The sequence below is a fragment of the Colobus angolensis genome, unplaced genomic scaffold (genome assembly GCF_000951035.1).
Source record: "Colobus angolensis palliatus isolate OR3802 unplaced genomic scaffold, Cang.pa_1.0 Scaffold219, whole genome shotgun sequence".
NCBI lineage: Eukaryota > Metazoa > Chordata > Mammalia > Primates > Cercopithecidae > Colobus > Colobus angolensis.
In genome coordinates this window covers 451,860-477,003 of record NW_012115366.1, presented here as the reverse complement: position 1 = coordinate 477,003, position 25,144 = coordinate 451,860, and the positions used below count along the sequence as shown (strand labels likewise).

General features: G+C 48.4%; 2 protein-coding genes and 1 pseudogene across 7 annotated transcripts in view; 2 read left to right on the top strand and 1 right to left on the bottom strand.

Moving 5' to 3' along the window:
* SMOX (spermine oxidase) overlaps positions 1 to 8,580 on the top strand; it is a 32,934-nt gene extending 24,354 nt beyond the window's left edge. For 2 of the 5 annotated variants that reach the window (XM_011943280.1, XM_011943279.1), the window contains 5 exons: positions 2,957 to 3,130; positions 3,243 to 4,002; positions 4,649 to 4,809; positions 7,585 to 7,674; positions 8,104 to 8,580. In XM_011943280.1, the coding sequence (XP_011798670.1) occupies positions 2,957 to 3,130; positions 3,243 to 4,002; positions 4,649 to 4,809; positions 7,585 to 7,674; positions 8,104 to 8,241 (1,323 nt within the window). In that variant the 3' untranslated portion in view covers positions 8,242 to 8,580. The remainder of the gene's footprint in view (positions 1 to 2,956; positions 3,131 to 3,242; positions 4,003 to 4,648; positions 4,810 to 7,584; positions 7,675 to 8,103) is intronic. The other 3 variants (XM_011943282.1, XM_011943283.1, XM_011943281.1) reach the window with 3 other exon arrangements.
* A 5,308-nt stretch (positions 8,581 to 13,888) lies between these two features.
* Positions 13,889 to 16,795, top strand: LOC105512722. Its single transcript, XM_011943278.1, has 3 exons — positions 13,889 to 14,063; positions 16,124 to 16,220; positions 16,368 to 16,795. Exons 1-3 carry the CDS (start codon positions 13,922 to 13,924, stop codon positions 16,468 to 16,470), a joined length of 342 nt encoding a protein of 113 aa, XP_011798668.1. The 5' UTR covers positions 13,889 to 13,921; the 3' UTR covers positions 16,471 to 16,795.
* A 7,347-nt stretch (positions 16,796 to 24,142) lies between these two features.
* On the bottom strand, positions 24,143 to 24,625 carry LOC105512799 (annotated as a pseudogene). Its single transcript, XR_001001918.1, has one exon. The product of XR_001001918.1 is annotated as a 60S acidic ribosomal protein P2 pseudogene (transcript).
* Positions 24,626 to 25,144: the final 519 nt, after the last annotated feature.

Genomic DNA, 25,144 nt, shown 5'->3' with positions numbered 1-25,144 from the left:
AGGCTGGTCTCGAACTCCTGACCTCAGGTGATCTGCCCACCTTGGCCTCCCAAAGTGCTGGGATTTACAAGTGTGAGCCACCGCACCCAGCCTATTGAGCACTTTCTAATCTCTTGGGCATGAGAAAGGAGACATGACTCTTGCTTTGGGGCGGTCCCTGCTCCATGGAGGACAGGCACACTCAGTGTCTTGTGTGTGTGCACCAACAAGGCACGTTGTGTGCAGTCCATTGTATTGTGCATTCTCACTCATGTGCAAAGAGACTGAATTGTTAATGGGTCAGATAAGAACTAGTATTCTTCAAAGTAGACCTCTCTGGTCTGCTGGAAATCAGCCCCAGCCTGATTCCCAGGTTATTGTGAGTGATTCAAACATGGATGCCTCTTGAAAATGACTTTCAGGGCCCATGGTTTGTTTTTTCAAATGTCTTTAAAAGTAGATCATCATCAAATTCTGCAGGTGGGTTTGATTTTTGAAAGTCAAGAGTGTGCATTGTGAATATGGGGTGGATATGGTGGATTATCCATCTAGGTGGTGATGTTTTGAGTCAAAAGGATAAGGCGTGACCATGATGTCAAGATTTCTTTGTGTGGCTTTTAACCAATCCTAGAGGCCATTCTGAGGAGGTGTGCTCTAAGCACGTGAAGCCTTGCCTCAATGTGGCTTCATAATAAATATGCAGCCCCCCAAAGATGATGACTTTGAAGAGCCACTCATTTGAATGTATTTTATTTATTAACAAACAAATGAGTTTGTGCAATAGTATCATCTAGAGCTTAGTTTCTGGAGTAAGACTGCCTTGATCAAATACCAGTTCTACCATTTATTAGCTGTGGAATCTTGAGCAGGTTATTGAGCCTCTCTGAGCCTTACTTTCCTCTTCTGTAAAATAGGCATGGTGGTACCTACCTCATAGTATTATGAGGATTGAATGAGATCCAATGATAAATGCTTAATGAGAATTGGGGTAAGTATTATTAGCTGACACAGACGTGTCCCATTTTCCTTGGGTCACATTGGGAAGGTGTCAGATAACCCAGGAGAGGAGACTGTGCCATATGGCACACCCATGTTCAGTGAAGGCTGCCGTAGTCGGTGGCTGATACAAAGAGTCATGTCGATGGACTAAATTTGTTACTCCTCATCTGGGCATTTTGGCCTCTACTTAACATAAGCTAAGGACTGGCTACCATGTTGCTTATTGCCCAAGGGAAAAACCCAGGGAGGAGGAGGCAAATTGAAACCCTGACCCTTGGCAGTGGTCCTGGGTGAAGAATTTGCTGAGGACTCCAGCTAAGGCTAACCACTCAGCATCTCCTGATTGCAGGGAGGCAAGACAAAACAATTTCCCTCGCTTTCTTCTTTATAATTTAGTCTCCAGAGATAAGTTTAATTCATGTTTGTGTCTCAGGTGGAGGCCTTCCCCTTGAGTGAGATGGTGGTGGTGGAGGGTGGTGGACATCACTGCACTTTGCCATCTTCCTTCACCCTGTGGCCCCAGGGCCTAGCCCAGGGCTGGGGGACAGGGCAGACACCATTCCCAGACATGTGTGCTGACCACACTCACTTTAGGAAGCGAAACAAACCATTCATCAGCTCAGCCACAGAGGCCCAGCCAAGGAGCCTCCATTAGCTAGTGTCCTGGGAATGACAGCTGTGGGCATGTGATCCTGCCGCCTTTTTGCTCAGCCCTCCAGCGATGCCAGGGCCTTGGATCAAGTCCAGAGTCCTTGGAATGACTCTCAGTCCTTTATGCCCTGGACCCTGCCTGCCTTTCCAAAGTCGGCTCTCAGATCCTCTCTCCTTGCTGCCTGCTCCAACAAAACCAGACTCCTTCAGTATTCCTGACTGCTTCTCCATCTTTGAGGTTGCTGTTCCCTCTGCCTGAAATGCTTTTCTTCCCCCTCCTGCTCCACCCTGGCTGTTTCCCAGCTGCCCATGGTTGTCTGCGTTGACCTCACAGCCCCGGGTTCTTTCCTATCACGGTAGCCCAATCGTGGACTGTCTCCCCAGCTGGAGTGAGGGCAGGGGCAGGGACTGTTTCGCCCACATTACGAGCTGTGTCCTGTGCAGAGTTCGGTAAATGTTGAGTAAATGTTGCTTCTGGGGATCCCAGGACTGCCCCTGGACTGGATTACTTCCTTCAGGGAGCTCTGCCTGGTGCTTAGTGGGGGCTGTAGATGAGGCAGGCACGTGGGTGGGCGGGCAGTCAGACCCCTTTCCAAGGGACTGATCATCGTTACCTGTTGATGAGGTGTGGGCTGGAGTTCTTGCTGAAGTGTGCCTGTGAAATGCATCTTCCTTCCTTGGCATGCTGGGGCCTCCTGAGACCCTGGCTTTTGTGTTCCTGTCTTCCCCACTGCATCAGCTTTCTTACTCATGGTTGAGGCCTGAAGCAAAGGGGGTACTTTGTACGGACCTGCACAGACCCAGGGAGGTGTCTCCAGACTTCAGGGGCCCTTCTGCTGGCCAGGCCACAGCTCCAGACTGCCCTCTTGGGAGCGGGCAAAGCAGACACACTTGGGCAGGGGTGGCAGGGAAAGTACATGTATGGCTCTTGGAACAGGTAAATGTGTGCAAATGCCCATCTTCCAGTGGGAGGTAGAGCCCGAGGAGGCCCATGCAGAGTCCATGAGGAGTGGCTTCTTTCCCACAGACTGTATGGGCACCACATGTTTCACATTGTCCTAAGCGAGGGCCCAGCAAGAAAGCCTCCAGGGCCCATCTCACCTCCCCAACAGGCCATAGGCGAGGAGGTGGCTGCCCAGGGCCTTGGCTGTTGGTGCAGTCCTGGTGCAGCATTGAGTGCAACATCAGATCCCTAAGGGACAGAGACCAGGGGCTCAGTGCATCCAGGGGACACCTGGGAACTGGTGGGTTTGAGTTGGGAGCCTTCTGTTTAGGATGGAGGTGTGATGAGGTGTTTTCAGTCTCTCTCATGGGGTCTTTCTGGCAGGTCTATAACTTGACCCAGGAGTTCTTCCGGCACGATAAACCAGTCAATGCTGAAAGTCAAAATAGCGTGGGGGTGTTCACCCGAGAGGAGGTGCGTAACCGCATCAGGAATGACCCTGATGACCCAGAGGCCACCAAGCGCCTGAAGCTCGCCATGATCCAGCAGTACCTGAAGGTATCTTGAGGAAGACGGATTCTGGGGGCGTCTGGGTCTGAGGAGGGCTGCGCTGCTCCTACCCCTGCCCAACCCTGGCGGTCACCTGGCTTCTCCTTGGGTCTTCCCGCAGGTGGAGAGCTGTGAGAGCAGCTCACACAGCATGGACGAGGTGTCCCTGAGCGCCTTCGGGGAGTGGACCGAGATCCCCGGCGCTCACCACATCATCCCCTCAGGCTTCATGCGGGTTGTGGAGCTGCTGGCGGAGGGCATCCCTGCCCACGTCATCCAGCTAGGGAAACCTGTCCGCTGCATTCACTGGGACCAGGCCTCAGCCCGCCCCAGAGGCCCTGAGATTGAGCCCCGGGGTGAGGGCGACCACAATCACGACACTGGGGAGGGTAGCCAAGGGGGAGAGGAGCCCCGGGGGGGCAGGTGGGATGAGGATGAGCAGTGGCCGGTGGTGGTGGAGTGCGAGGACTGTGAGCTGATCCCGGCGGACCACGTGATTGTGACCGTGTCGCTGGGCGTGCTGAAGAGGCAGTACACCAGTTTCTTCCGGCCAGGCCTGCCCACAGAGAAGGTGGCTGCCATCCACCGCCTGGGCATTGGCACCACTGACAAGATCTTTCTGGAATTCGAGGAGCCCTTCTGGGGCCCCGAGTGCAACAGCCTACAGTTTGTGTGGGAGGACGAGGCAGAGAGCCGCACCCTCACCTACCCACCCGAGCTCTGGTACCGCAAGATTTGCGGCTTTGATGTCCTCTACCCGCCTGAGCGCTACGGCCATGTGCTGAGCGGCTGGATCTGCGGGGAGGAGGCCCTCGTCATGGAGAAGTGTGATGATGAGGCAGTGGCCGAGATCTGCACGGAGATGCTGCGTCAGTTCACAGGTGCGCCATGTGTCCCACGACCCGCTTCCCCAGCGCCACTTCTTCCTCACCTGCCCTCCTCTGGTGGACCCGTGGCAGCTCTCTCCTCGCCAGACTGTGAAGCTCGGATGCTGTGCCCCACGGGAGAGCCACTGCAGGGTGCCACATTCAGCCAAAGGCTCTTCGATTGCTGACAGTTTAGAACTTGAAACACAGAATTATGGGCGCTGTGTCTCTTCCCTCTTTCTACGGGCTAATAGTAAAACTCCTCTCAGACATCACTGCCCATTGTGCTCTGTTGCTAAGAGTTGGATTTGTATTTTACTCTCTGAGTCTTTCAGCTGAACATTTTTCACCCACTATTCCAGGAGGGCCTCACAAGAACCCCCGACATTAGGCAGGGAAACATGATTATCTGTCACTTGTTTTCAGATAGATAGGAAAAGTAAGGTGGAGTGTTTTGCTGGGGGTCACAGGAGGTGCTGAGTGGGTACACAGCTCGTGCCCCAGCCTCCCTCCTTCCTCCTCTATCCTCCGTGCCTACCCCCGGCAGCCTGGTCCTCCTGGAGCCCTGGAGGTGGGGTGGGGGTTTGTCCATTTGGGGTCATCTTCTGTATGCAGCCATTTCTTATTCTCCTTCCCCTTGGCTTTTCTGACTCCCCGTCAGGGAACCCCAACATTCCAAAACCTCGGCGAATCCTGCGCTCGGCCTGGGGCAGCAACCCCTTCTTCCGCGGCTCCTATTCATACACGCAGGTGGGCTCCAGTGGGGCAGATGTGGAGAAGCTGGCCAAGCCCCTGCCGTACACGGAGAGCTCGAAGACAGCGGTAAGCGGGGGCGTTTGGGGTGAGGAGGGGAGTTGTGGGTGTATTTCGTGTGTGTGTCTGGTCCAGGGTGAGGAGGGCTAGGGTAGTGTTCACTAAGGGGTGCTCAGGTGAGGCAGGGGTGGAGTAGCTTCTGTAATGAGAGAGAACACAAGGAGAAAAGTGTGCACTTAATATCTGGAAGAAAAAATGGAATCAAATTGAAACTTAAAGTGTTTTCTTGATATTATGAAAACTGAGCTATTCCGTGCTGTGCTGGCCAATATGGTAGCTATCAGCCACTTTCAATTTAAATTAATTAATTAAAATTTAAGTTAATACAATATTTTTTTTTTCTTTTTTTGAGACAGGGTCTTGCTCTGTCTACACTTCAGACTGGGGTGTAGTGGTGCGATCACAGCTCACTGCAGCCTTGACCTCCCAGGCTCAAGTGATCCTCCCACCTCAGCCTCCCAAGTAGCTGGGACCACAGGCATGCTGGCACGCCACCACATCCAGCTAATTTTTGTATTTTTTTGGGTAGAGGCAGGGTTTCATCATCCTGCTAGGCTGGTCTTGAACTCCTGGGCTCAAACTATCCTCCTGCCTCAACCTCCTGAAGTGCTAGGATTATAGGAATGAGCCACCACACTTGGCCAATATAGTAAAGTTTTTGTTCCTTGTTTGCACTGGTTGCATAGCCACATGTGGCTAGAGGCTCCATAGTAGATTATATAGTGATAGGACATTTCCAGCATCATGGCATGTCCTATTGGACAGCACTAATTCAATGGAAATGTTTTCCCAATATGTTTTAGAAAATAAAGTTTAGATTACTGATGTTCTCCACAATTATGCCAGCTGTACACTAAAAAAAAAAAAAAAAAAACTGAAATATACATTTTTGCTCCCATAAAGTGGATTTTGAGTTTCCCCCATCAAGTAGACACACACAGTAAATGTTAAAACTCAGCAGAGTTATATTTAAAACAATTATTTGGTATATTGGTGAAGAAGAGTTCAGTCAACCAGCATCTACTGTGCCTGCCCAACTGTGCTCAGAGGGGAAGAGAAAAGGACTGGTGTTTAAAGAAAGAGAGGTCCTCAGAAAGGCCCTTTCAGGTGCCACAGCCATCCTGCTAAAAAGCGAATCTCTTTTCACTTGCATCAGTTAGGACTAGTGCATGTAACAAAAAAGCAAAGCAAAGCAAAGCAAAGCAAAGCAAACACAACTGTGACTTAAACAAGGAAAATCGAAAGGAAATCTGGAGGCAGGCAGCAGGATCCCGTATCATTAGCACCTGGCTCTCATCTTCAAGACCATCTTGTGGTCCAAGAGGGCTGCAGAAGCTCCAGTTCTCACATCTGCATCTGAGGCTGGAAGGAGGAGGAAAGGCAGATGGCAAGAAGGGAACCCTTGGAGCTGAGTCAGCTGTGTCTCTAAGCAACAGTGGACTTTAATGCTTATTGGCCAGAACATAGTCACATGACTGCACCTAGCTGCTAGAGAGGTTGGGTAGTATCATTTTTATTCTGGATGGCAATGGACCCAGTTAAAAATCAGGACTTTGTTATTGAGGAGAAAGAGGAGAATGGGTGGATGTGGGAGTAGGCAGCTTGCACCCTGACACAGTATATAGCACCCCTTTCAGTGTAATAGCCTCTGTGGGCTCCTTGGTGGTGGGATACAGCCTCACTACTCAGGGTAGATCAGTACCAGCCTCACCTGGGAGCTGGTTAGAAATGCAGACTCTCAGCCTGGCCAACATGGTGAAACCCTGTCTCTACTAAAAATACAAAATCAGCCAAGCATGGTGGTGCACACCTGTAGTTCTAGCTACTCAGGAGGCTGAGGCATGACAATTGCTTGAACCTGGGAGGCGGAGGTTGCAGTGAGTGGAGATCATGCCATTGCACTCCAGCCTGGGTGTCAGAGCGAGACCCTGTCTCAAAACAAAAAACAAAAAACAACAACCCCTGCCACCTCAAACACACACACACACACAAGTAAATAAATAAATAAAAAGAAATGCAGACTCTCAGCCCACCCCAGACCTGCTGGATTAAAAACTCTGCATTCTGGCCAGGGATGCAGGCTCCTGCCTATAATCCCAGCACTATGGGAGGCTGAAGTGGGAGGATGGCCTGAGTTCAGGAGTTCAAGACCAGTCTGGGAAAAAAGTAAAACCCCCATCTCTACAAAAAATTAAAAAAAAAAAAATTTAACCAGATGTGGTGGTGTGTGCTTGTAGTCCCAGCTACTTAGGAAGCTTAGGTGGGAGGATTACTTGAGCCCAGGAGGCCAAGGCTGCAGTGAGCTGTGATACTGCACTCCAACCGGAGCAATAGAGTGAGACACCGTCTCAAAAATAATAAATAAAAACTGCATTTTATCAGGATCCACAGCTGGTGCCTTGCATGTTGAATTTGAGAGGAACCAGGATAAAGGCCAAACGCAAACTTGGGGTGCAAGAACTTGTACCTTGCCTAGACCTCACCTAGACAGCCTGCTTTCTCAGGGCCGAGCCCTGGCTGTGCCAAAATTCTCACTGTCCCCTGAGCAAGGCCTGCTTTGGTACATTTTTGCCCCCACCTTTTCCTCTGTCCGAAATGTCCTTTGCCTGTCCGTTCACTCAGCATCTTCTGAGAACCAGTTCAAAGGTCCTGTCCTCTGGGAAGCTTTGTGGGATCCCCTGACACTGGGCCTCTTTTCTGGGCTTTTGGCGCCACGTGCAAACCCCATTCCATCACGTATGACGCTGTTTAGTAATTGGGTTTCATGTCTGGCTTCCTCACCAGCATGGAAGCTCCACAAAGCAGCAGCCTGGTCACCTTTTCTCTTCCAAGTGCCCAGAACAGCCCCTGGATGCTAACAGGGGCGCCGTAAAGGTTTGTCAAATTACCACCGACTTTATTGAGTGCTTTGTTCTTCCAGGTTCTAAGTGCTTTAGATACATGATTTCCCTTAATCCTTACAACCACCCTCCAAAGTAGGTGGTGTAAACCCATTTGGCAGATGAGAAAAGCAAGGCTTAGGGAGGTTAAACCACCTGCCTCAAGTTCAGAAGTAAGAGGCATAAAGAGCATTTAAGACTGCAGAGCCAGGACTCCTAATGGCCTCAAGACAGAAAGAGCCAAGGGAAGAAGCAGGGGAAAGTGGCCAGATAGGATGGGCAGCTCTTCATCCCGTGGAAGCAGCAGCACCTGTGTCTCAGAGCCTCTCTCATTTGTCATTGGGATGGGGGGTTCTGGTGGAGAGGGGTGGCCTCGTGGCCTCTGCTGCTCCTCCACCCTGACCTCCCTATCCCCGCCCCCCAGCCCATGCAGGTGCTGTTTTCTGGTGAGGCCACTCACCGCAAGTACTATTCCACCACCCACGGTGCTCTGCTCTCTGGCCAGCGCGAGGCTGCCCGCCTCATCGAGATGTACCGAGACCTCTTCCAGCAGGGGACCTGAGGGCTGTCCTCGCTGCCGAGAAGAGCCACTAACTTGTGACCTCCAGCCCGCCCCTTGCTGCCACGTGCTCCTGCCTTCCTGATCCTCTGTAGAAAGGATTTTTATCTTCTGTAGAGCTAGCTGCCCTGACTGCCTTCAGACCCGGCCCTGTAGCTTTTCTTTTTCTCCAGGCCGGGCCATGAGCAGGTGGGCTGTTGAGTTACCTCTGTGCTGGATCCTGCGCCCCCCTTGCCTACCCTCTGTCCCGCCTTGTTGTTGTAAGTGCCTTCAATACTTTGCATTTTGGGATAATAAAAGAGGCTCCCTCCCCTGCCCCTCAGCTTCTCTCTGGTTTTCTCAGCCTCTGTGTATGTGTGTGTGTGTTTATTTCTGTCACACCCCCTTTGAGTGAGAAGGAGAAGGTGGGGGAGCCCTGGCCTGGCTGTGTCCCCAGAGGGAAGGTGCTGCTTTTACTGGAAGGAGTGTTCCCTCCCCACATCTGTTGGGGCGTTTACCTTCCTGTCAGTAAGGCCCCTCAGGAATACAGGCCTCTCACTGTCCACCTGCTCCTTCAGGTCTGGCCTGAGTCTGCCTGCTGGCCTTTTTTTTTGCTGGACTTCTCTGAGTTTAATTGAGTGACGCGCTGCCTGGATTAAAGGAGTTCTGTGGGAGGGACCCCAGTGGCGGTGGCTTCATGCCACGCCTAGATATGTTCATTGTTTTCTTTCTTTCTTTTTTTTTTTTTTAAGACAGAGTCTCTCTCTGTCGCCCAGGCTGGAGTGCAATGGCGCAATCTCGGCTCACTGCAACCTCTGCCTCCTGGGTTCAAGCAATTCGCTGCCTCAGCCTCCTGAGTAGCTGGGATTACAGGCGCCTGCCACCACGCCTGGATAATTTTTATATTTTTAGTATTTTTGTAGTTTCACCATCTTGGCCAGGCTGATCTCGAACTCCTGACCTCAGGTGATCCACCCACCTTGGCCTCCCAAAGTGCTGGGATTATAGGCATGAGCTACCGCGCCTGGTCTGTTCATTGTTAATTAGTGTCACCTGGCCACTGGGCTGTGGGTCTGGCCCCTGGGGTGGCCTCCTTTTGAACATCTGGGCAGGTGATCATTCTGCGCTTTATTTTTTGGCAGGGGGAATATCCTAAGGCCTGCCATTTATTGGGGGATAGATTTTTCTTCTCTTCAGCTGGGTTCAGTGCTTCCAACACTTTGGGAGGCCAAGGTGGGAGGATCGCTTGAGCCCAGGAATCTGAGGCTGCAGTAAGCCATGATTGTACCACTGCACTCCAGCTTGGGTGACAGAGTGAGACCCTGTCTCAGAAAAATAAAAGAAGGTGTTATTTATAATCCTTTACATGTAAGCTGTCAAGCTTCTCAGTATTAAGGAATAATTCACACACCAAATATAAAGCGATCAATACTTTCCTTTACATACTAGACATCTAGAAAAGGGTCCTAGGCTGGACATGGTGGCTCATGCTTGTAATCCCCGCACTTTGGGAGGCTGAAGCAGGAGGATCGCTTGAGTGTGGGAGCTTGAAACCAGCCTGGGCAACACAGTGATACCCCATCTCTACAGGTGTCTCTAAAAAAAAGAAAAACTTCTTTTTCTTCTCTTTTTGCTGAGTAAAAAGACACACCTACTCCCTTACGTATACTCACCCACATATACAGGTACACATATCTACATATACTCACCACTACACCTTACACATAACCCACATGGCATATACAGGTACACATACCTACATACACTCACCTCTATACCCTACACATATACCCATCTACATACACACACAGAACCTTAAAGAATAGTCATTTTGTTACTCCACATTTCTAGTGATGAAATTCGAATCCAGATCCACATAGATCTGTCCATGTGGTTTAAGCCCAAAAGCTATATAAGAATACACTAAAATGTCCCCATTCACACTATCCCCAGTCATCTTAAAGAAGAGTTAGTCATTTTGTTATCCTAGATTTCTAGTGATGAAATTTGAATTCTATAGAGTTGAAGGGGTGGGGTGATGGGGAGAAGTTATGAAGAGCCAGGTAGGCCCCTCTGGTCTAATTCCATGTGAGCTTAGGTTAGGTCCCCTCCATGGACATTTAGGGCCCTGCCCTTGATAGGACATGACATCACCTTCCTCCTCTCAGGTGATTGATTGATTGATTGAGATAGCATCTCACTCTGTTGCTCAGGCTGGAGTACAGTGGTGCGATCATGGCTCACTGCAGCCTCAGACTCCTGGGCTTAAATGATCCTCCATCCTCAGGAGTAGCTGGGACTACAGGCACGTGCCACCATGCATGGCTAATTTTTATTTTGATTTTTTCATAGAGACAGTGTCTTGTTATATTGCCCAGGCTGGTAGGTTGTGATGGAGATGTCTAACACACAGACACACCTACACACATGCTTACCTACATCCACTCACACACACACACCTACGTGCACAAACCTCACAGACATTTTGCTTTGCCAGGGTTGATCCACCAGAAATCTTCATGGAGCTTATATCAAGGGATTCATACCCACCTGCTGGCATAGCTGAAAAATATCTAAGTATATATATGAATTTTTCTTTTTTTTGAGACAGAGTTTCGGTAAGTTGCCTAGGCTGGAGTGCAGTGGCACGATCCTGGCTCACTGCAACGTCCACATCCCAGGCTCAAGCAATTCTACTGCCTCAGTTTCTTGAGTAGATAGGCACACACCATCATGCCTGGCTAATTTTTCTATTTTGCATAGAGTCGGGGTTTTGCTATATTGGCCAGGCTGGTCTTGAACTCCTGACCTCAGGTGATCCACCTGCCTCGGACTCCCAAAGTGTTGGGATTACAGGCGTGAGCCACTACGCCCCGCCTATATGTGAAAAATTCTCTGAATAGAGGATCTGTTCATGTAGTTTAAGCCCAAAAGCTGTCCATGTGGATACAATACACTGAAATGTTCCCTCTCACAGTGTCCCCAGTCACTGTTGCCTCTCCCACAGCCCTATGGGTATCCATTCCTAGATGTAAGTCAATATAAAAACACTCTTCTCCCTCCTTTTTATACAAAAGCGCCAAAGTATTCATCCTGTCCTGCATTTTGCTTGCTTTAGTTAACAATATGTCTTGTAGGCTGGGTGCGGTGGCTCACGCCTGTAGTCCCAGCACTTTGGGAGGCCAAGGTGGGTGGATCACCTGAGGTCAGGCGTTCAAGACAAGCCTGATCAACATGGTGAAACCCCATCTCTACTAAAAGTATAAAAAATTAGCCGGGTGGGTGGTGCGTGCCTGTAATCCCAGCTAGTCAGGAGGCTGAGGCAGGAGAATTTTTTGAACTCAGGAAGTGGAGGTCGCAGTGAGCCGAGGTCGCACCATTGCACTCCACCCTGGGCAACAAGAGCAAAACTCCATCTCAAAAACAAACATACAAACAAACAAAAAACAAAAAAACCCACACTATGTCTTGGACATCTTTCCATAACAGTACATAAACAGACAATGTAAATTTGGGCCTTACTTTGGTCAAAGCATGTCTGTCTCCTCCCAGGGTCACTTTATGGGAAGCCACCTTCTATTACCTGTTACCTTCCACGCCTCACAGTCTGCTGTCTGCTGCTGACTCCTCAGTTGTTGGATTTCCCCACCCACTGCAGTGGGATGGAGACAAGCAGCCCCATCACATAAGTACTGGGGAAGAAAGTGATAAATAGGTTCTCAGCGTACAGGCAGAGGAATTTTAAAGGACCCCATGGGGGTGAAAGGTCTGGAAATGTTTACTTGACTGCACTTCGGGGAAATTCACAGGTGGGTAAGAGGGAGGGAGAGAATATTCACTTAGTGCCAATTGCCTGGCACTATGCCGTGAGGATGTGATACTGATTTGACAGTGATGCCAACTCAGGCTTGGGAGGGTGATTTATTCCTGTGGGCAAATGAAACCTCAGAGAAGTTAAGTAACTTGCCCAAGGTTGCTCAGAGGTGCCAAGACATGAGCTGAAGTCTGTCTGACCGTGCGGTGTAGACTCGTTCTATTGTATGATGAAAAGAAGAGGCTGGTGCCACCAAAAAAGCTTAAGGCCATTGCTGGAGAGAATGGGTGTGGTACGACCACACCGGGGGACTGTGGCAGAGTCAGCTAAAACTGGCCATGTGCTGGTCAGCATTCCCACCCCTGGGTATACACCCAGGAGAAAGGTAAGCAGACGCTCACAAACATATATAGCAATGTGTCCACAGCAACATAATTCCTAATAGCTAAAAAACTGGAATCCATCAACAGTAGAATGGATAAATTGCAGTGCACTCATACAATGGAATACTATATAGCAATAAATAAAAGGAAACTTTTGCAACCACATAATCTCAAAAACGTTATGTTGGCAGGGTAGGATAGCTCATGTACTCCCAGCACTTTGAGAGGCCAAGGCAGGTGGATTGCTTGAGCCCAGGAGTTCAAGACCAGCTGGGCAACATGACGAAACCCTGTCTCCACAAAAAAACAGAAATTAGCTGGGCATGGTGGTGCACACCTATAGTCTCAGCTACTGGGGAAGCTGAGGTGGGAGGATTGCTTGAGTCCAGAAAGTTGAGGCTGCAGTGAGCTGTGATCATGCCACTGCACTCCAGCCTGAGCAACATAGCAAGATTCCATCTCCAACAACAACAACAACCCCCAAAACATTATGTTGAGTTAAAGAAGCCAGACAAAAGGCTTTGTACTGTATGATTTCTTTTATGTGACATTCAAGAACTTGCAAAACTAATCTACTGTGTTGGAGATGAGGGACTGGGGATGGTGGCTGGGCAGGAGTGGGATGGGGGCACTTCTTGGGGTTATGGAAGTGTTCCACATCTTGATGTGGGTGGTGGTTGCATGGGCATGCACATTGGTAAAAATGCATCAAGTTATACATGGAAGAAAGTTTCAAGAGTCTGAGAATGCCCTCCTTTCATTCTCCCATTCCAAAACATGGTTATGTTGGCCCAGCTAATTTCCTCCTTGCAGCAGAGATGACACATCTGAGAGCAGATAAAGGGAGGAGGGCCCTCTTAGGCCCCACTGGCTGCCTGGTGATAAGGAGTGACCTTAAATTCATATAGGATGTCACTGTTTACCAGTTCCATTGCCTGTATCCCCTTATCTTCTCTGCATCTGCAACCACGAAAGGGGGGTTGGGATTGTTCCACAGCAGAGGAAATGGAGGTTCTCAGAAGGACCTTGGGGCGGCCACGCAAGGCCACTCAGCTTGGAGAGGACATGACCTCATGGGGAAGGGAGCAACCCTGGGAGGAAGCCAATGGGGAGCCTTCGGACACACAGGCAGGGACAGGGGCCAGAGGGGGCATCTCCTCCAGTGTGCTGCCTCCACATCATTAATTGCATAATGTGGGTGCCATTTATGACTGACAGTTCCAAAACCCAAACTCACTCAAGACAGACGAACAAGGAAGAGCAAGAGCCATTCAGAAGTGAGGAGATATGACACACAAGGAACACAGGATATGTTTCATGCTGTGATGAAGTTTCAAAATAGACTTGGCATAGATTGAAACCCAAGGGGCTCTATTAGGAGTGTCAAATGTGGCATGCTCAGGCCAACACCCATGCCAATGGTTCCTATAAAATTCCCATTGCCTGATAGAAGTTCACAGGAGAGGAAAGTTCTTTCCGGCACCAGGTTCTATGGAGAATTGGTTGTATGGTTTCTCATGCTGTGGGCATCAGGGACTTCAGGGTCAAGGTGTTTAGTTGTGGCTTTGTGAAACCTCAGAACTGTTTCCTCCAAGGGCCTGGGGCATTTGGCAGGCACTGTCTCTTGCTGCCTTGCTGCTGTGTGACAGGTGAGTAATATGTTATGTCCTATTTCTTGGGAGCTGCCTGGAGTGTATGCCCCTCCTGCAAAAAATGTAGGAGTGAAGCACCTCTAGTTTGAGTCATCTGCACTTACTAGGTCCTGCTGGGGTGAGCTCAAGGGTAACCCCAAGGTGCAGAGTGAGTTAGACTGCTGGGTCAGTTCTTGAGAATTGCCTGTCTAATTAGTGGTCTGCCAAACTTAATGGTAGAGTTACGAAGGCTGTACTCTTTATAATGACTGGCTGGGCTGTTTGTTGAGACTCCTTATTTGTGTAGGACAATCAAGCCATCAACACGCAGGAAGAGTTGTTGCTCTACCAAGGTGGCATTCAGGACATCTAATCTTGTGTTATGTATTTAGTATTAAAAAAAAGGGGGTCATTCACTGCCCTGTTTCATACTGTTCAGCTTAAGACTGATAGGTACAAAAGTCTTCTCACTTCCCATGATTCTAGCGGTGGTTGTTTAACACTGATTTTGCCAGAATGTTCAAAGCCTAGATCTCTCTCAGGGAGTGTCAGGCATATTTTAGTTCGGCAAACTCAATGTTTGTGCAATTTTGATCTGTTGGATTGGGTATTCCCTCTCCATTTCACTGCAGTCCCAGCCACTCCCTTTTGTCTTAGACTGCCACCATCCCACTCCCATACACGGGGCACATGGGCTTACACAGTTGTCTTTCAGCCCCAGTTCAAGGTCATGTGGCCACTTTATTATGCCTTGAAGCTCTTTCTTCTCATTTGTGAGGTACTTGGATGTGCTTTCCGCTACTTGAGTCATTGGTTCCTCCTCTTTTGCTTAAATTAGTTTGGGTTAGGCTTCTGTCACTTGTGATCAGTTCAGACTAATTAAAAATTGGTTCCAGGACTGGAGTTTTACATTCGGTCTATCATTTCACTGGGTCTCCTTCTAATACCCTCAACTCTCTTACCCCCTATTTTGTTAAAGCCAGTTGACATAATTCCAATCAGGGATCAGTCTACAGCTATGGCTGGGCCACCAACAGGTGCTGCTGGAAAAAAACAGAGCCACACCTGCTGGGCAAAGCAAAGCAAGTAACAGTACTGCCTGCAGAATCTTTCCAGGGACTTAACATATTTAAAGCAGAAGTTCTGCTTCTTCCCAAATCTAATCTACCTTTGATCTTCCACATTTGAGTAAGTGGTACCACCATTTGGCCCAGAGCAAACACCTGAGTCATCATCAACTCCTCTTTTCGTTTCACATTCCACATCTGATCATCAGATTTGCCATCAGCAAATCCTGTTGGCTCTCCCTGCAAAACACATCCTGAATGTGATGACTTTGAGCCTCCTTCACTGCTCCTCACATCTTTGCTGTGTATGGCTGCAACAGCCTCCCAAGTGGGTCCCTTTTGCCACATCTGCCCCTTTTAGCCTGTCCTCTGCACAGCAACAGTGTGATCCTTTCAAAATATGAATCCAGCCACGCCACTTCCCTGGTTCTTAGTAACAACAGTCATGCTAAAGATCAAAGGTGATTTCCAACATCCTATGTGATCTGTCTCCCTGGGTCGCACCTCCTCTCCACCCTCTCCTTCCCTTTACCCTGGCTGTCCTCTTTAACTGAAATGCTCTCCGTCCCCCAGATATTCACAAGGCTCTTTGCTGCTGCCTTCTGATCTCTACTCTACTGTGTTGGAGATGATCTCTACTCAGATGTCACTTCTTTGGGAAGACTTCCTGAGCAAAAGACCTCCTTGAGCACCTTGTTTCCACAGCCTCCCGCACTCTCTACTCTCTCATCCTGCCTGTTTCTTCATAGTCCTTCTCTTTCCCCGATGTTTTTGGTTTTGATGTTTATGTGTTTACTTATCTATTTTCCCTCAACCCCTGAACGTAAGTTCTATGTTCACTTCTGCATGTCCAGTGAGTCCAAAATAGTGCCTAGCATAATAGGTTATCAATAAATATTTGCAGAAGGAATAAGCAAGGGATTGAAGAAGCCAAGATAAATGGTGGAAATCCGGAGGACACCCCTCTCCACCATCATTTGTCAATAGGCAACTTGGTCTCTTGCTTCATAGACAAAATAGAAGCCACCTGGAGGCAACTTCCTCCCCCATTGACAAGCTCACCAGCCTTCATGCCTATCCTTCGGAGCTTCCCTGCAGACAGTGGCAGGTAAGGCTTCTGCCTCTCCTAGGCTGACCCTCTACCTGTGCTTCCCATGCCTCAAGTGCAGGGACGTTGCCTCGTCCTTTCTGTCCCCTATCTCTCTACTTCATCCTTTCCACCCACATTTCAGTATGCTCACGTCTTTCCCATCAGCCATCTTCCTCTGGAACCACCTTCCTGGGCCTCTCCTTCAGTCAAGCTGCACAGCAGCATTTTGTACACTTACTCTGGCTGCATCCTTACTATCCTGCACTAGCAGTTGTTGGTGAGGCTCTTCAGGCTGCAGATGGAGACATAGGAAGGGCTGGACTTGCTCCCCTTCTCACTGTGGCTGGGAGGGGTAGGGGGTACCCCAGCTTCCAGGATCTCTGGAAGCAAAGACAACCTCAAAGGCTGAGCCACATCCTCTGGCGCCATCTGCTGCCCAGATGGGGACACAGCCCTTTTGCTGCGCCAAGAACATGTGTGTCCTGGATTCTCCGTGAGCTTTTCTGAATTTAAACAAACAACATAAAATCATGGGAGTGCCTTTAATTAATGTTGAATAAGTGAATAAAATAAGATTACAATATTCTACAGTATCATTTATTTTTCATTCTTAACATTATAAAGAAGGCTTGTTGGCCGGGCGCGGTGGCTCGCCTGTAATCCCAGCACTTTGGGAGGCCGAGGCGGGTGGATCACAAGGTCAGGACATCCAGACCATCCTGGCTAACACGGTGAAACCTCGTCTCTACTAAAAGTACAAAAAATTAGCCAGGCGTGGTGGCTTGTGCCTGTAGTCCCAGCTACTCGGGAGGCTGAGGCAGGAGAATGGCGTGAACCCAGGAGGGGAGCTTGCAGTGAGCCGAGATCGTGCCAATGCACTCCAGCCTGGCCAACAGTGCATGACTCCATCTCAAAAAAAAAAAAAAAAAAAAAAAAAAAAATTAAGAGGGCTTAGTGGCCCCCAAGATGAGATATTTACTTTTGTTCAATTGTTCACTCATTCTTTTGTTCATCTATCAGACTTTTAATGATTTCCATTTGTATGCCAGGCTATATGCTAAAAAAAGAGCCTCATTATGCTTTAAGAAATAAGTTTAGTAAATAAATAAGAAATGTGTCCTTAGTTTGTTCCCTAAGGGAAGCTGGACTTACGGGTTGTATTTGTAATAGTTGTGTGTGTGGATTAAATAATGTGGGTGTGAGGAATGTCATAGGTGTGGATATATCTTATGTGTCCTGTTGAATCTGGCTTCCTAATGGGGACAAAATAAGGTCTCATTTAAAAAAATAATAAACATATTTACTGGAAGTATAATTGTGTACAATAATACACGGATCACGAGGCTGGGTGCGGGGGCTCACGCCTGTAATCCCAGCACTTTGGGAGGCGGAGGTGGGTGGATCACCTGAGGTCAGGAGTTCGAGAACGGCCTGACCAACATAGTAAAACCCCATCTCTACTAAATAGAAAAATAATTAGCCAGGCATGGTGGTGCATGCCTGTAATCCCAGCTACTTGGGAGGCTGAGGCAGGAGAATGGCTTAAATCCGAGAGGCAGAGGTTGCAGTGAGCCGAGATTGTGCCATTCCGTGTCAAAAATAAATAAATATATAAAAAAATAAAAATACACGGATCACGTGTGTACAGCTTTATAAATTTTGAACCTACCTATGTAACTGGCACCCAGATCAGGAAACAGAAGTATTCCTTTGTTCTTCCAGTCACAAGCTACCATTATCTTGACTTCTATCGCTTTAGTTTAACCTGTGCTCATTTTTGTACTTCATGTAAACATGCCCCATTTGGTTTCTTTGTCTCACTTGGTTTCTTTATTTGGTTTCTTTAGCTTGTGTCTGTGAGATCCATCCGTGTTGTTTCGTGTAGCAAGCATTTGTTCATTCTTACTGCAGGATCGTATTCCATTGTGTGATATGCCATGATTTGTGTATCCTTTCTCCTGGTGATGGACATTGGAATTGTTTCAAGTTTTTGGCTATTAAAAGCAGTGTAGCTAGCCAGGTGCGGTGGCTCATGCCTGTACTACCAGCACTTTGGGAGGCTGAGGCAGGCCGATCACAAGGTCAGGAGTTCAAGACCAGCCTGGGCAATATGGTGAAACCCCGTCTCTACTAAAAATACAAAAATTAGCTGGGTGTGGTGGCGTGTGCCTGTAGTTCCAGCTACTTAGGAGGCTGAGGCAGAATAATTGCTTGAACCCTGGAGGCAGAGACTGCAGTGAACAGAGATCACGCCACTGCACTCCAGGCTGTGTGACAGAGGGAGACTCCGTCTAAACAAAACAAAACAAAACAAAGAACAGTGCAGCTACCAACATTCTAGTATTAGTCTTCTGGTGAATATACATATATGTGTGTATATATGTGCATTTTTTTTTCTTTTCTTTTTTGAGATGGAGTCTTGCTCTGTCGCCCAGGCCGGAGTACAGTGGTGCAATCTTGGGTCACTGCAACCTATGCCTCCTGGGTTCAAGTGATTCTCCTGCCACAGCCTCCCGAGTAACTGGGATTATGGGTGCCCGCCACCATGCCCAGCTGATTTTTGTATTTTTAGTAGAGACCTGGTTTTACCACGATGGCCAGGCAGGTCTTGAACTCCTGACCTCAAGTAATCTGCCTGCCTCGGCCTTTCAAAGTGCTGGAATTAGAGGTGTGAGCCACGGCGCCTGGCCTATGTATGCATTTCTATTGTCTCTATACCTAGGAGAAGAATGGACGGGTCACAGATTAGGAGTGGTTTAGGTTTGGGAGTTCAAGGTATAATGGCTCCAAGCTCCCACATTCCACACTAGCAGGAAGTGTAGATTTATCTCTGGTTCTCCTCCAAGGGTATTGACACTAAGTCATTATGCATCTTAGTTCTCTTCTCCCTGAGAGAATTCACCTGAGCCTCCTTCTAGTTAATATCACCACAGCTGGTGTCTGGGGGTTCTGCAGCCCTCATTTCTATCAAAGCATCTTTGGAGGTTCTTAGGGCCAGCACAGATACCAGGGCAGCCAACACAAGTCCCAGTGGCCAAGGCTCAGTGAGCAGAGGCCCTGGGCTATTCCAGGGCTGGCTGCCAGGCCCTGTCCATTCCCAGCTGGGTTAAGTTGACTTTCCATCCTCCACTCTGGTCCTCCTTGCTTTTTGTCTACACTGTTGTTTTTCCAAGTGTGGTCCCCTGACTAGCAGCATCAGCATCTCCCGGGAACTCAGTAGAAATGCACAACATCAGGCTCCTCTTCCGACCTGAATCAGAATCTGCATTTTAACAAGATCTCCAGGTGATTTGTGTGCACATTTGGCTTGATCTGTGCTATCTATAATACCTCACTAATAGTGAGGCTCAGCTGTGCCTCATGCTTTTCAGACAGCAGGGGTTAATAATCTCCTTACATCCCTCTCCTTCATGCCCCTTGTCATACATTTCTAGAGCTCACCTCCCAGGGAGAGTTTGCCCATCTTTAAGTTATTTTGCAGGCAGGTGTTAGGGCTTCCCCACAGCCTGTGAGTGTTCCAGTGCTGCGGTGGCCTTCCATTTCTTTTGCCTGTCTAGAGCCTTGCCCTTCTAAATGTGTTCAGTGGATCAGCAGCATTGGCCTCACCTGGGAGCTTTTTAGAGTGTCAGAATGCCAGGCTCCATCTTCAGGCCTACTGGATCATAAAGCAGAACAGGTGAGCCCCTAAACTGGGGCTTAGCTGCCCTGCATTATGAGTTTTTGGCTTTGCCCAGGAAAGAATTTAAGGGTGAGCTGGTGGTGTTAGACAGCGACTTTTACTGAAGTGGCAGTGCACAGCAGCAGCAGAGGCACAGTTCCTTGAGGGCAGGGCTACCCCACAGGCAGTGTGCCCAGAGAAGCAGCTCAGAGGCAGTTCTGCAGTCATAGTTATACCTACTTTTAATTACATGCAAATTAAGGGGTGAATTTTGCAGACATTTTTAGGAAAAAGGTGGTAACTTCTGGATCGTTGGGTGGTTGCCATGGAAAGGGGTAGTAACGGTCAGGTGTTGCCATGGCAATGGTAAACTGACATGGCACACTGATGGACATGTCTTATAGAGGGATGCTTTTGTCTCTTCCTGTTTCAGCTAGTTCTCAATTTGGTGTGGTGTCCTAGCCCCACCTCTGGAGTCAAGTCCCACCTCCTACCTCAATCAGACCCTGAGTTTTTCCAACACAAGCTCTAGGTGATTTGATTGCACAGTAAAGTCTGAGATGTGCTGTCTACGCCACTGGTTCCTCACCATGGCATTAGGATCATTTGGGGAGATTTAAAAAACCAACAACTCAGTGTTCCCGGCTTAACTTAGAGTTATGGTTCCTGCCCTTGACTGCACATTGGATCACCTGGAAGCTTTAAAAGCCATGGGTGACCAGGTGCGGTGGCTCACGTCTGTAATCCCAGCACTTTGGGAGACTGAGGTGGGCAAACCACCTGAGGTCAGGAGTTCGAGACCAGCCTGGCCAACATGGTGAAACCCTGTCTCTACTAAAAATACAAACATTAGGCCAGATGCAGTGGCTCACACCTGTAGTCCCAGCACTCTGGGAGGCTCAGGTGGGTGAATCTCCTGAGGTCTGGAGTTCAAGACCAGCCAGCCTGGCCAACATGGTGAAATCCCATCTCTACTAAAAAAATACAAAAAATTAGCTGAGTGTGGTGGTGGGAGCCTATAATCTCAGCTACTCAGGAGGCTGAGGCAGGATAATCGCTTGAACCTATGGGGCAGAGGTTGCAGTGAGCCGAGGCTGTGCCATTGCACTCCAGCCTAGGCAACAAGAGCGAAACTCCATCTCGAAAATAAATAAATAAAATAAATAAAAAAAAAATTAACTGGGTGTGGTGTGCATGCCTGTAATCCCAGCTACTCTGGAGGCTGATGCAGGAGAATCACTTGAACCCAGGAGGTAGAGGTTGCAATGAGCTGAGATCATGCCATTGCACTCCAGCTTGGGCGATAAGAGCAAAAAAAAAAAGCCATGGATGCCCAGGGCCACCCCTAGAACTGGTTTGAATTGGCCTTTCCCCCGTGTTCTTCAATGTAGGCAGCAACTCCTGCCTCTAATTCCATCAGGGCCCACCTTGTGACTTTTCCTACCATAATGGCTTTCATTTCACAAGTCAGGGGGCCAAAGAGACGAACTTGACTGTTGCCAGGGATATCTGCCTTTGCTCTTCATGCAGGAACTGGGGAACTAACCCTGCAGGAGTTCAGATTTCTTGGGCTACTGCAAGACAGACTTCGGTCAAAGCTCCATTAACTTACTACCTACATGGTCCCCACTGTGATCAGTGTTATTTAATCTCTGAAAGGTTTTTTTCCACCCCTAGTGAACAATCATACAAATACTTTTGTAGAAGGAAGATGTTTACAAAACAAAGCATGTGGATCAAGTGTACCCAGGCTTCCTTTTATTCAAGAGGTTCTGAGACAGTGAACATATCCAGATTAATCAATTTCACGGGGTATGCCATATTTCAGGAATAACCTTTTGGACAATTTGTCCGCATGTCTATTTCCTTAAACTTGTCATTTTATATCCTTGCACAGTTATTATGTTACAATATATTCTCCACTATCAAATTTTCACACTGCCAGGATTCAATAATAAAGCTTAGCAATGCCTGTGAGGCATGAAGATTACCTTCTGAATCATCAAAGAGAGATTTCTTTTTTGTTTTTTTGAGATGGAGTCTCACTCTATCACCCAGTTTGGAGTGCAGTGGCCTGATCTCAGTTCACTGCAACCTCCACTTCCTGGGTTCAAGTGATTCTCCTGCCTCAGCCTCAGGAACAGCTGGGATTGCAGGCACGCAGCACTATGCCTGGCTTTCTATTTTTTATTTTTTGGATTTTTAGTGAGGATGGGGGTTTCACCATATTGGTCAGGCTGGTCTCAAACTCCTGACCTCAAGTGGTCTGCCCGCCTCTGCCTCCCAAAGTGATGGGATTATAGGCGTGAGTCACTGCGCCCAGCCTGAATCGTCAAAGAGAGATTTGATTAGGAACCACTGCTATATCCTAAGTCTCTTTGGTCTATAATTCTCCTTTTCACTTCAACATTTTTTTTTTTTTTTTTTTTTTGACAGGCTCTTGCTCTGTCGCCCAGTCTGGAGTGCAGTGGTGTGATCATGGCTCACTGAAGCCTCCATCTTCTGGGCTCAAGCCATCCTCCCTCCTCTGCCTCCTGAGTAGCTGGAACCACAGGCACGCACCACCACACCTAGCTAATTTTTAAAATTATCTGTAGAGTCAAGGTCTCACTATGTTGGCCAGGCTAGTATCTAACTTCTGGGCTCAAGTAGTCCTCCTGACTTGACATCCCAAAGTGTTAGGATTACAGGCATGAGCCACTGCACCTGGCCTTTCTTCAACTTTTTGTACTGAAACATAGCATACAGAGTGCAGGATAGTTCTCCTGGTGGCCTTGGACCAACCCAGCTCTTCCCCCTTTCTGGCTTATAGTTCTCAAAATAACTTGAATGTGCTGGGAATGCATCATCCTGTGATAAGCAGGGATTGGCTACAACTGCCTGTGCTCTGTTCCAGTCCCCATCAGTCAGTCCTGCACTCAGCCAGTCCTGGCTGGGCTCGGTGGCTCATGCCTCTAATCCCAGCACTTTGGGAGGCCGAAGTGGGTGCATGACCTGAGGTCAGGAGTTCAAGACCAGCCTGGCCAACGTGGTGAAACCCTGCCTCTACTAAAATACAAAAAATTAGCCTGGCGTGGTGACACCTGTAATCCCAGCTACTCGGGAGGCCAGGCAGGGAAATCGCTTGAACCTGGGAGGCGGAGTTTACAGTGAGCCGAAATCATGCCACTGCACTCCAGTCTTGGCGACAGAACGAGACTCTGTCTCAAGAGAAAAAAAAAAAAAAAGAAAGAAACAGGATGTCCTTCAACACTTTAGTCCAGTGAATCATGTATCTCCGGGGTATAAAGCCCAGGGTAGGCTGCTTCTTGGGGGCCCTCAGTTGCAGTGCAAGTGGGGCATGCACAGTTGAGACGCCTTCTGCCCCAGGCTGCTTTCCTGAGCCTTAGGTGACCAGCTCACAATGAACCCTAGGCTTCTGTTATCCCTTGGTGTCTATCTGTAAGTAATAGATCCTCTTCAGGTAACTTGTTGCATATGTGGGTGTTTTGTCTCACTGGACTCAGATAAGTTGGTAACTAAGTACACAGTGAACTTGTTTCACAGAGATAATTACTCAAAATATAAATGTATGATGAATTAGCAGAGTAAACAGCTTTGTACCATGAGGCAGGTAAAGAAATGAGACATGGCCAGCACTACCAAAGCCCCTTTCATGAAACGTAAGTTCCTCCCACTTTCCAAAAGGACTTGACTTCTAACACTATCATTTTTAATTTGTTTGCCTATCGTGAACTTTCCATATTTGGAATCTCACAGAATGTGTTCTTTGAAGCTTGGCTTCTTTCGTGAAGCATTATATTCATGAGATGCATTATGTTGTTGTGTGCGGTAGTAGCTCATGCATTTTTATATATAATACATTTTTCTTATCTGATCCTTTTTTTATTTTAATTTTTATTTATTTATTTATTTATTTTTTTGAGACGGAGTTTCACTCTTGTTGCCAAGGATTGCAATGGCATGATCTTGGCTCACTGCAACCTCTGCCTCCTGGTTTCATGTAATTCTCCTGCCTCAGTCTCCCGAGTAGCAGGGATTACAGGCACCTGCCACCAGGCCCGGCTAATTTTTTTTGTATTTTGAGTAGAGACAGGGTTTCCCCATGTTGGCCGGGCTGGTCTGGAGCTCCTGGTCTCAAGTGATCCGCCCACCTCGGCCTCCCAAAGTGCTGGGATTACAGGTGTGAGCCACCACGACATTTGGGTTGTTTCTAGTTTGTGGCTATTATGAATAAATATTGCAATGAGCATGCTTGTCACATGGTGCACATGGGAACACATTTTTTTTTTTTTTTAATGTGTAAAAAGGCTTTATTTGCAGGGAAGCAGGAATTTAATCAAAGAGGCCAAATCCCATGTCATCGTCTGACTCTTCAGACTTCTCCTTCTTCTCATCTTTCTTCTCCTCTGCTGCAGCAGGCGCGGAGCCAGCAGCAGACCTGCAGAGCCTGGGGCAGCGGAGAGGGCCACAGCCCCACCGGCAGGTACACTGGAAGCTTGCCAATACCCTGGGCAATGACGTCTTCAATGTTTTTTCCATTCAGCTCACTAATAACCTTGTTGAGCCGGTCGTCGTCCGCCTCGATGCCCACGCTGTCCAAGATCTTCTTGATGTCCTTGGCGCTGGGGGAGGAGTTACCCCCGAGGGCAGCCAGCAGGTAGGAGGCCACGTAGGCATCGGGGCCGCGTCTGCGGCGGCGGCGGGGAGGCCTCACGCATGGGACCTCAGCGGTGTCAGGGAGGAAAAAAAAAGGGGAACACATTTTGATTGGTATGTGCCTGGAGGTGGAACTGATGGTTCATAAAGTAACTTCAACTTCAGGTGATAATTTGAACCAGCTTCCCAAAGTGTTGGTACCAATGAACACACCCTCCAGCAGGTATAAAACTGTCTGGACTCTGTTCTAGTCCCGTTCAGAAACAGGATGTCCTTCAATACATTAGTCCAGTGAGTCATGTGGCCCTGGGATATAAAACTTACCTGGGGTATAAGAATTGTGAAGTGGTCATCCAAGGCTCAGGAAAGCTGCCTGGGGCAAATGGAGCAGGTATGAGACTTCCAGCTGTACCCCATCCTTTCTTGGAATATCCCCATCCTTTCTTGTCTGATTTTAGTATCAAGGTTTTTCTGGCCTCGTAACATGAGTTTGGCAGTGTTCGCTCTTTTTTCAGCCTTTGAAAGAGTTTGTTTAAAATTGGTGTTCTTCCCGGGAGGCAGATGTTGCAGTGATGTGAGATCATGCCATTGCACTCCAGCCGGGGTGAGAAGAGCAAACTCTGTC

Bases quoted from the DNA above. Each gene is read 5' to 3' on its own strand.
- LOC105512722 (XM_011943278.1), top strand. From the start codon at position 13,922: ATGGTTTCTCATGCTGTGGGCATCAGGGACTTCAGGGTCAAGGTGTTT. The intron at 14,064-16,123 runs GTGAGTAATATG...CTTGCTTCATAG, and splicing joins GCCTTGCTGCTGTGTGACAG to ACAAAATAGAAGCCACCTGG. The intron at 16,221-16,367 runs GTAAGGCTTCTG...CTTTCCCATCAG, and splicing joins TTCCCTGCAGACAGTGGCAG to CCATCTTCCTCTGGAACCAC.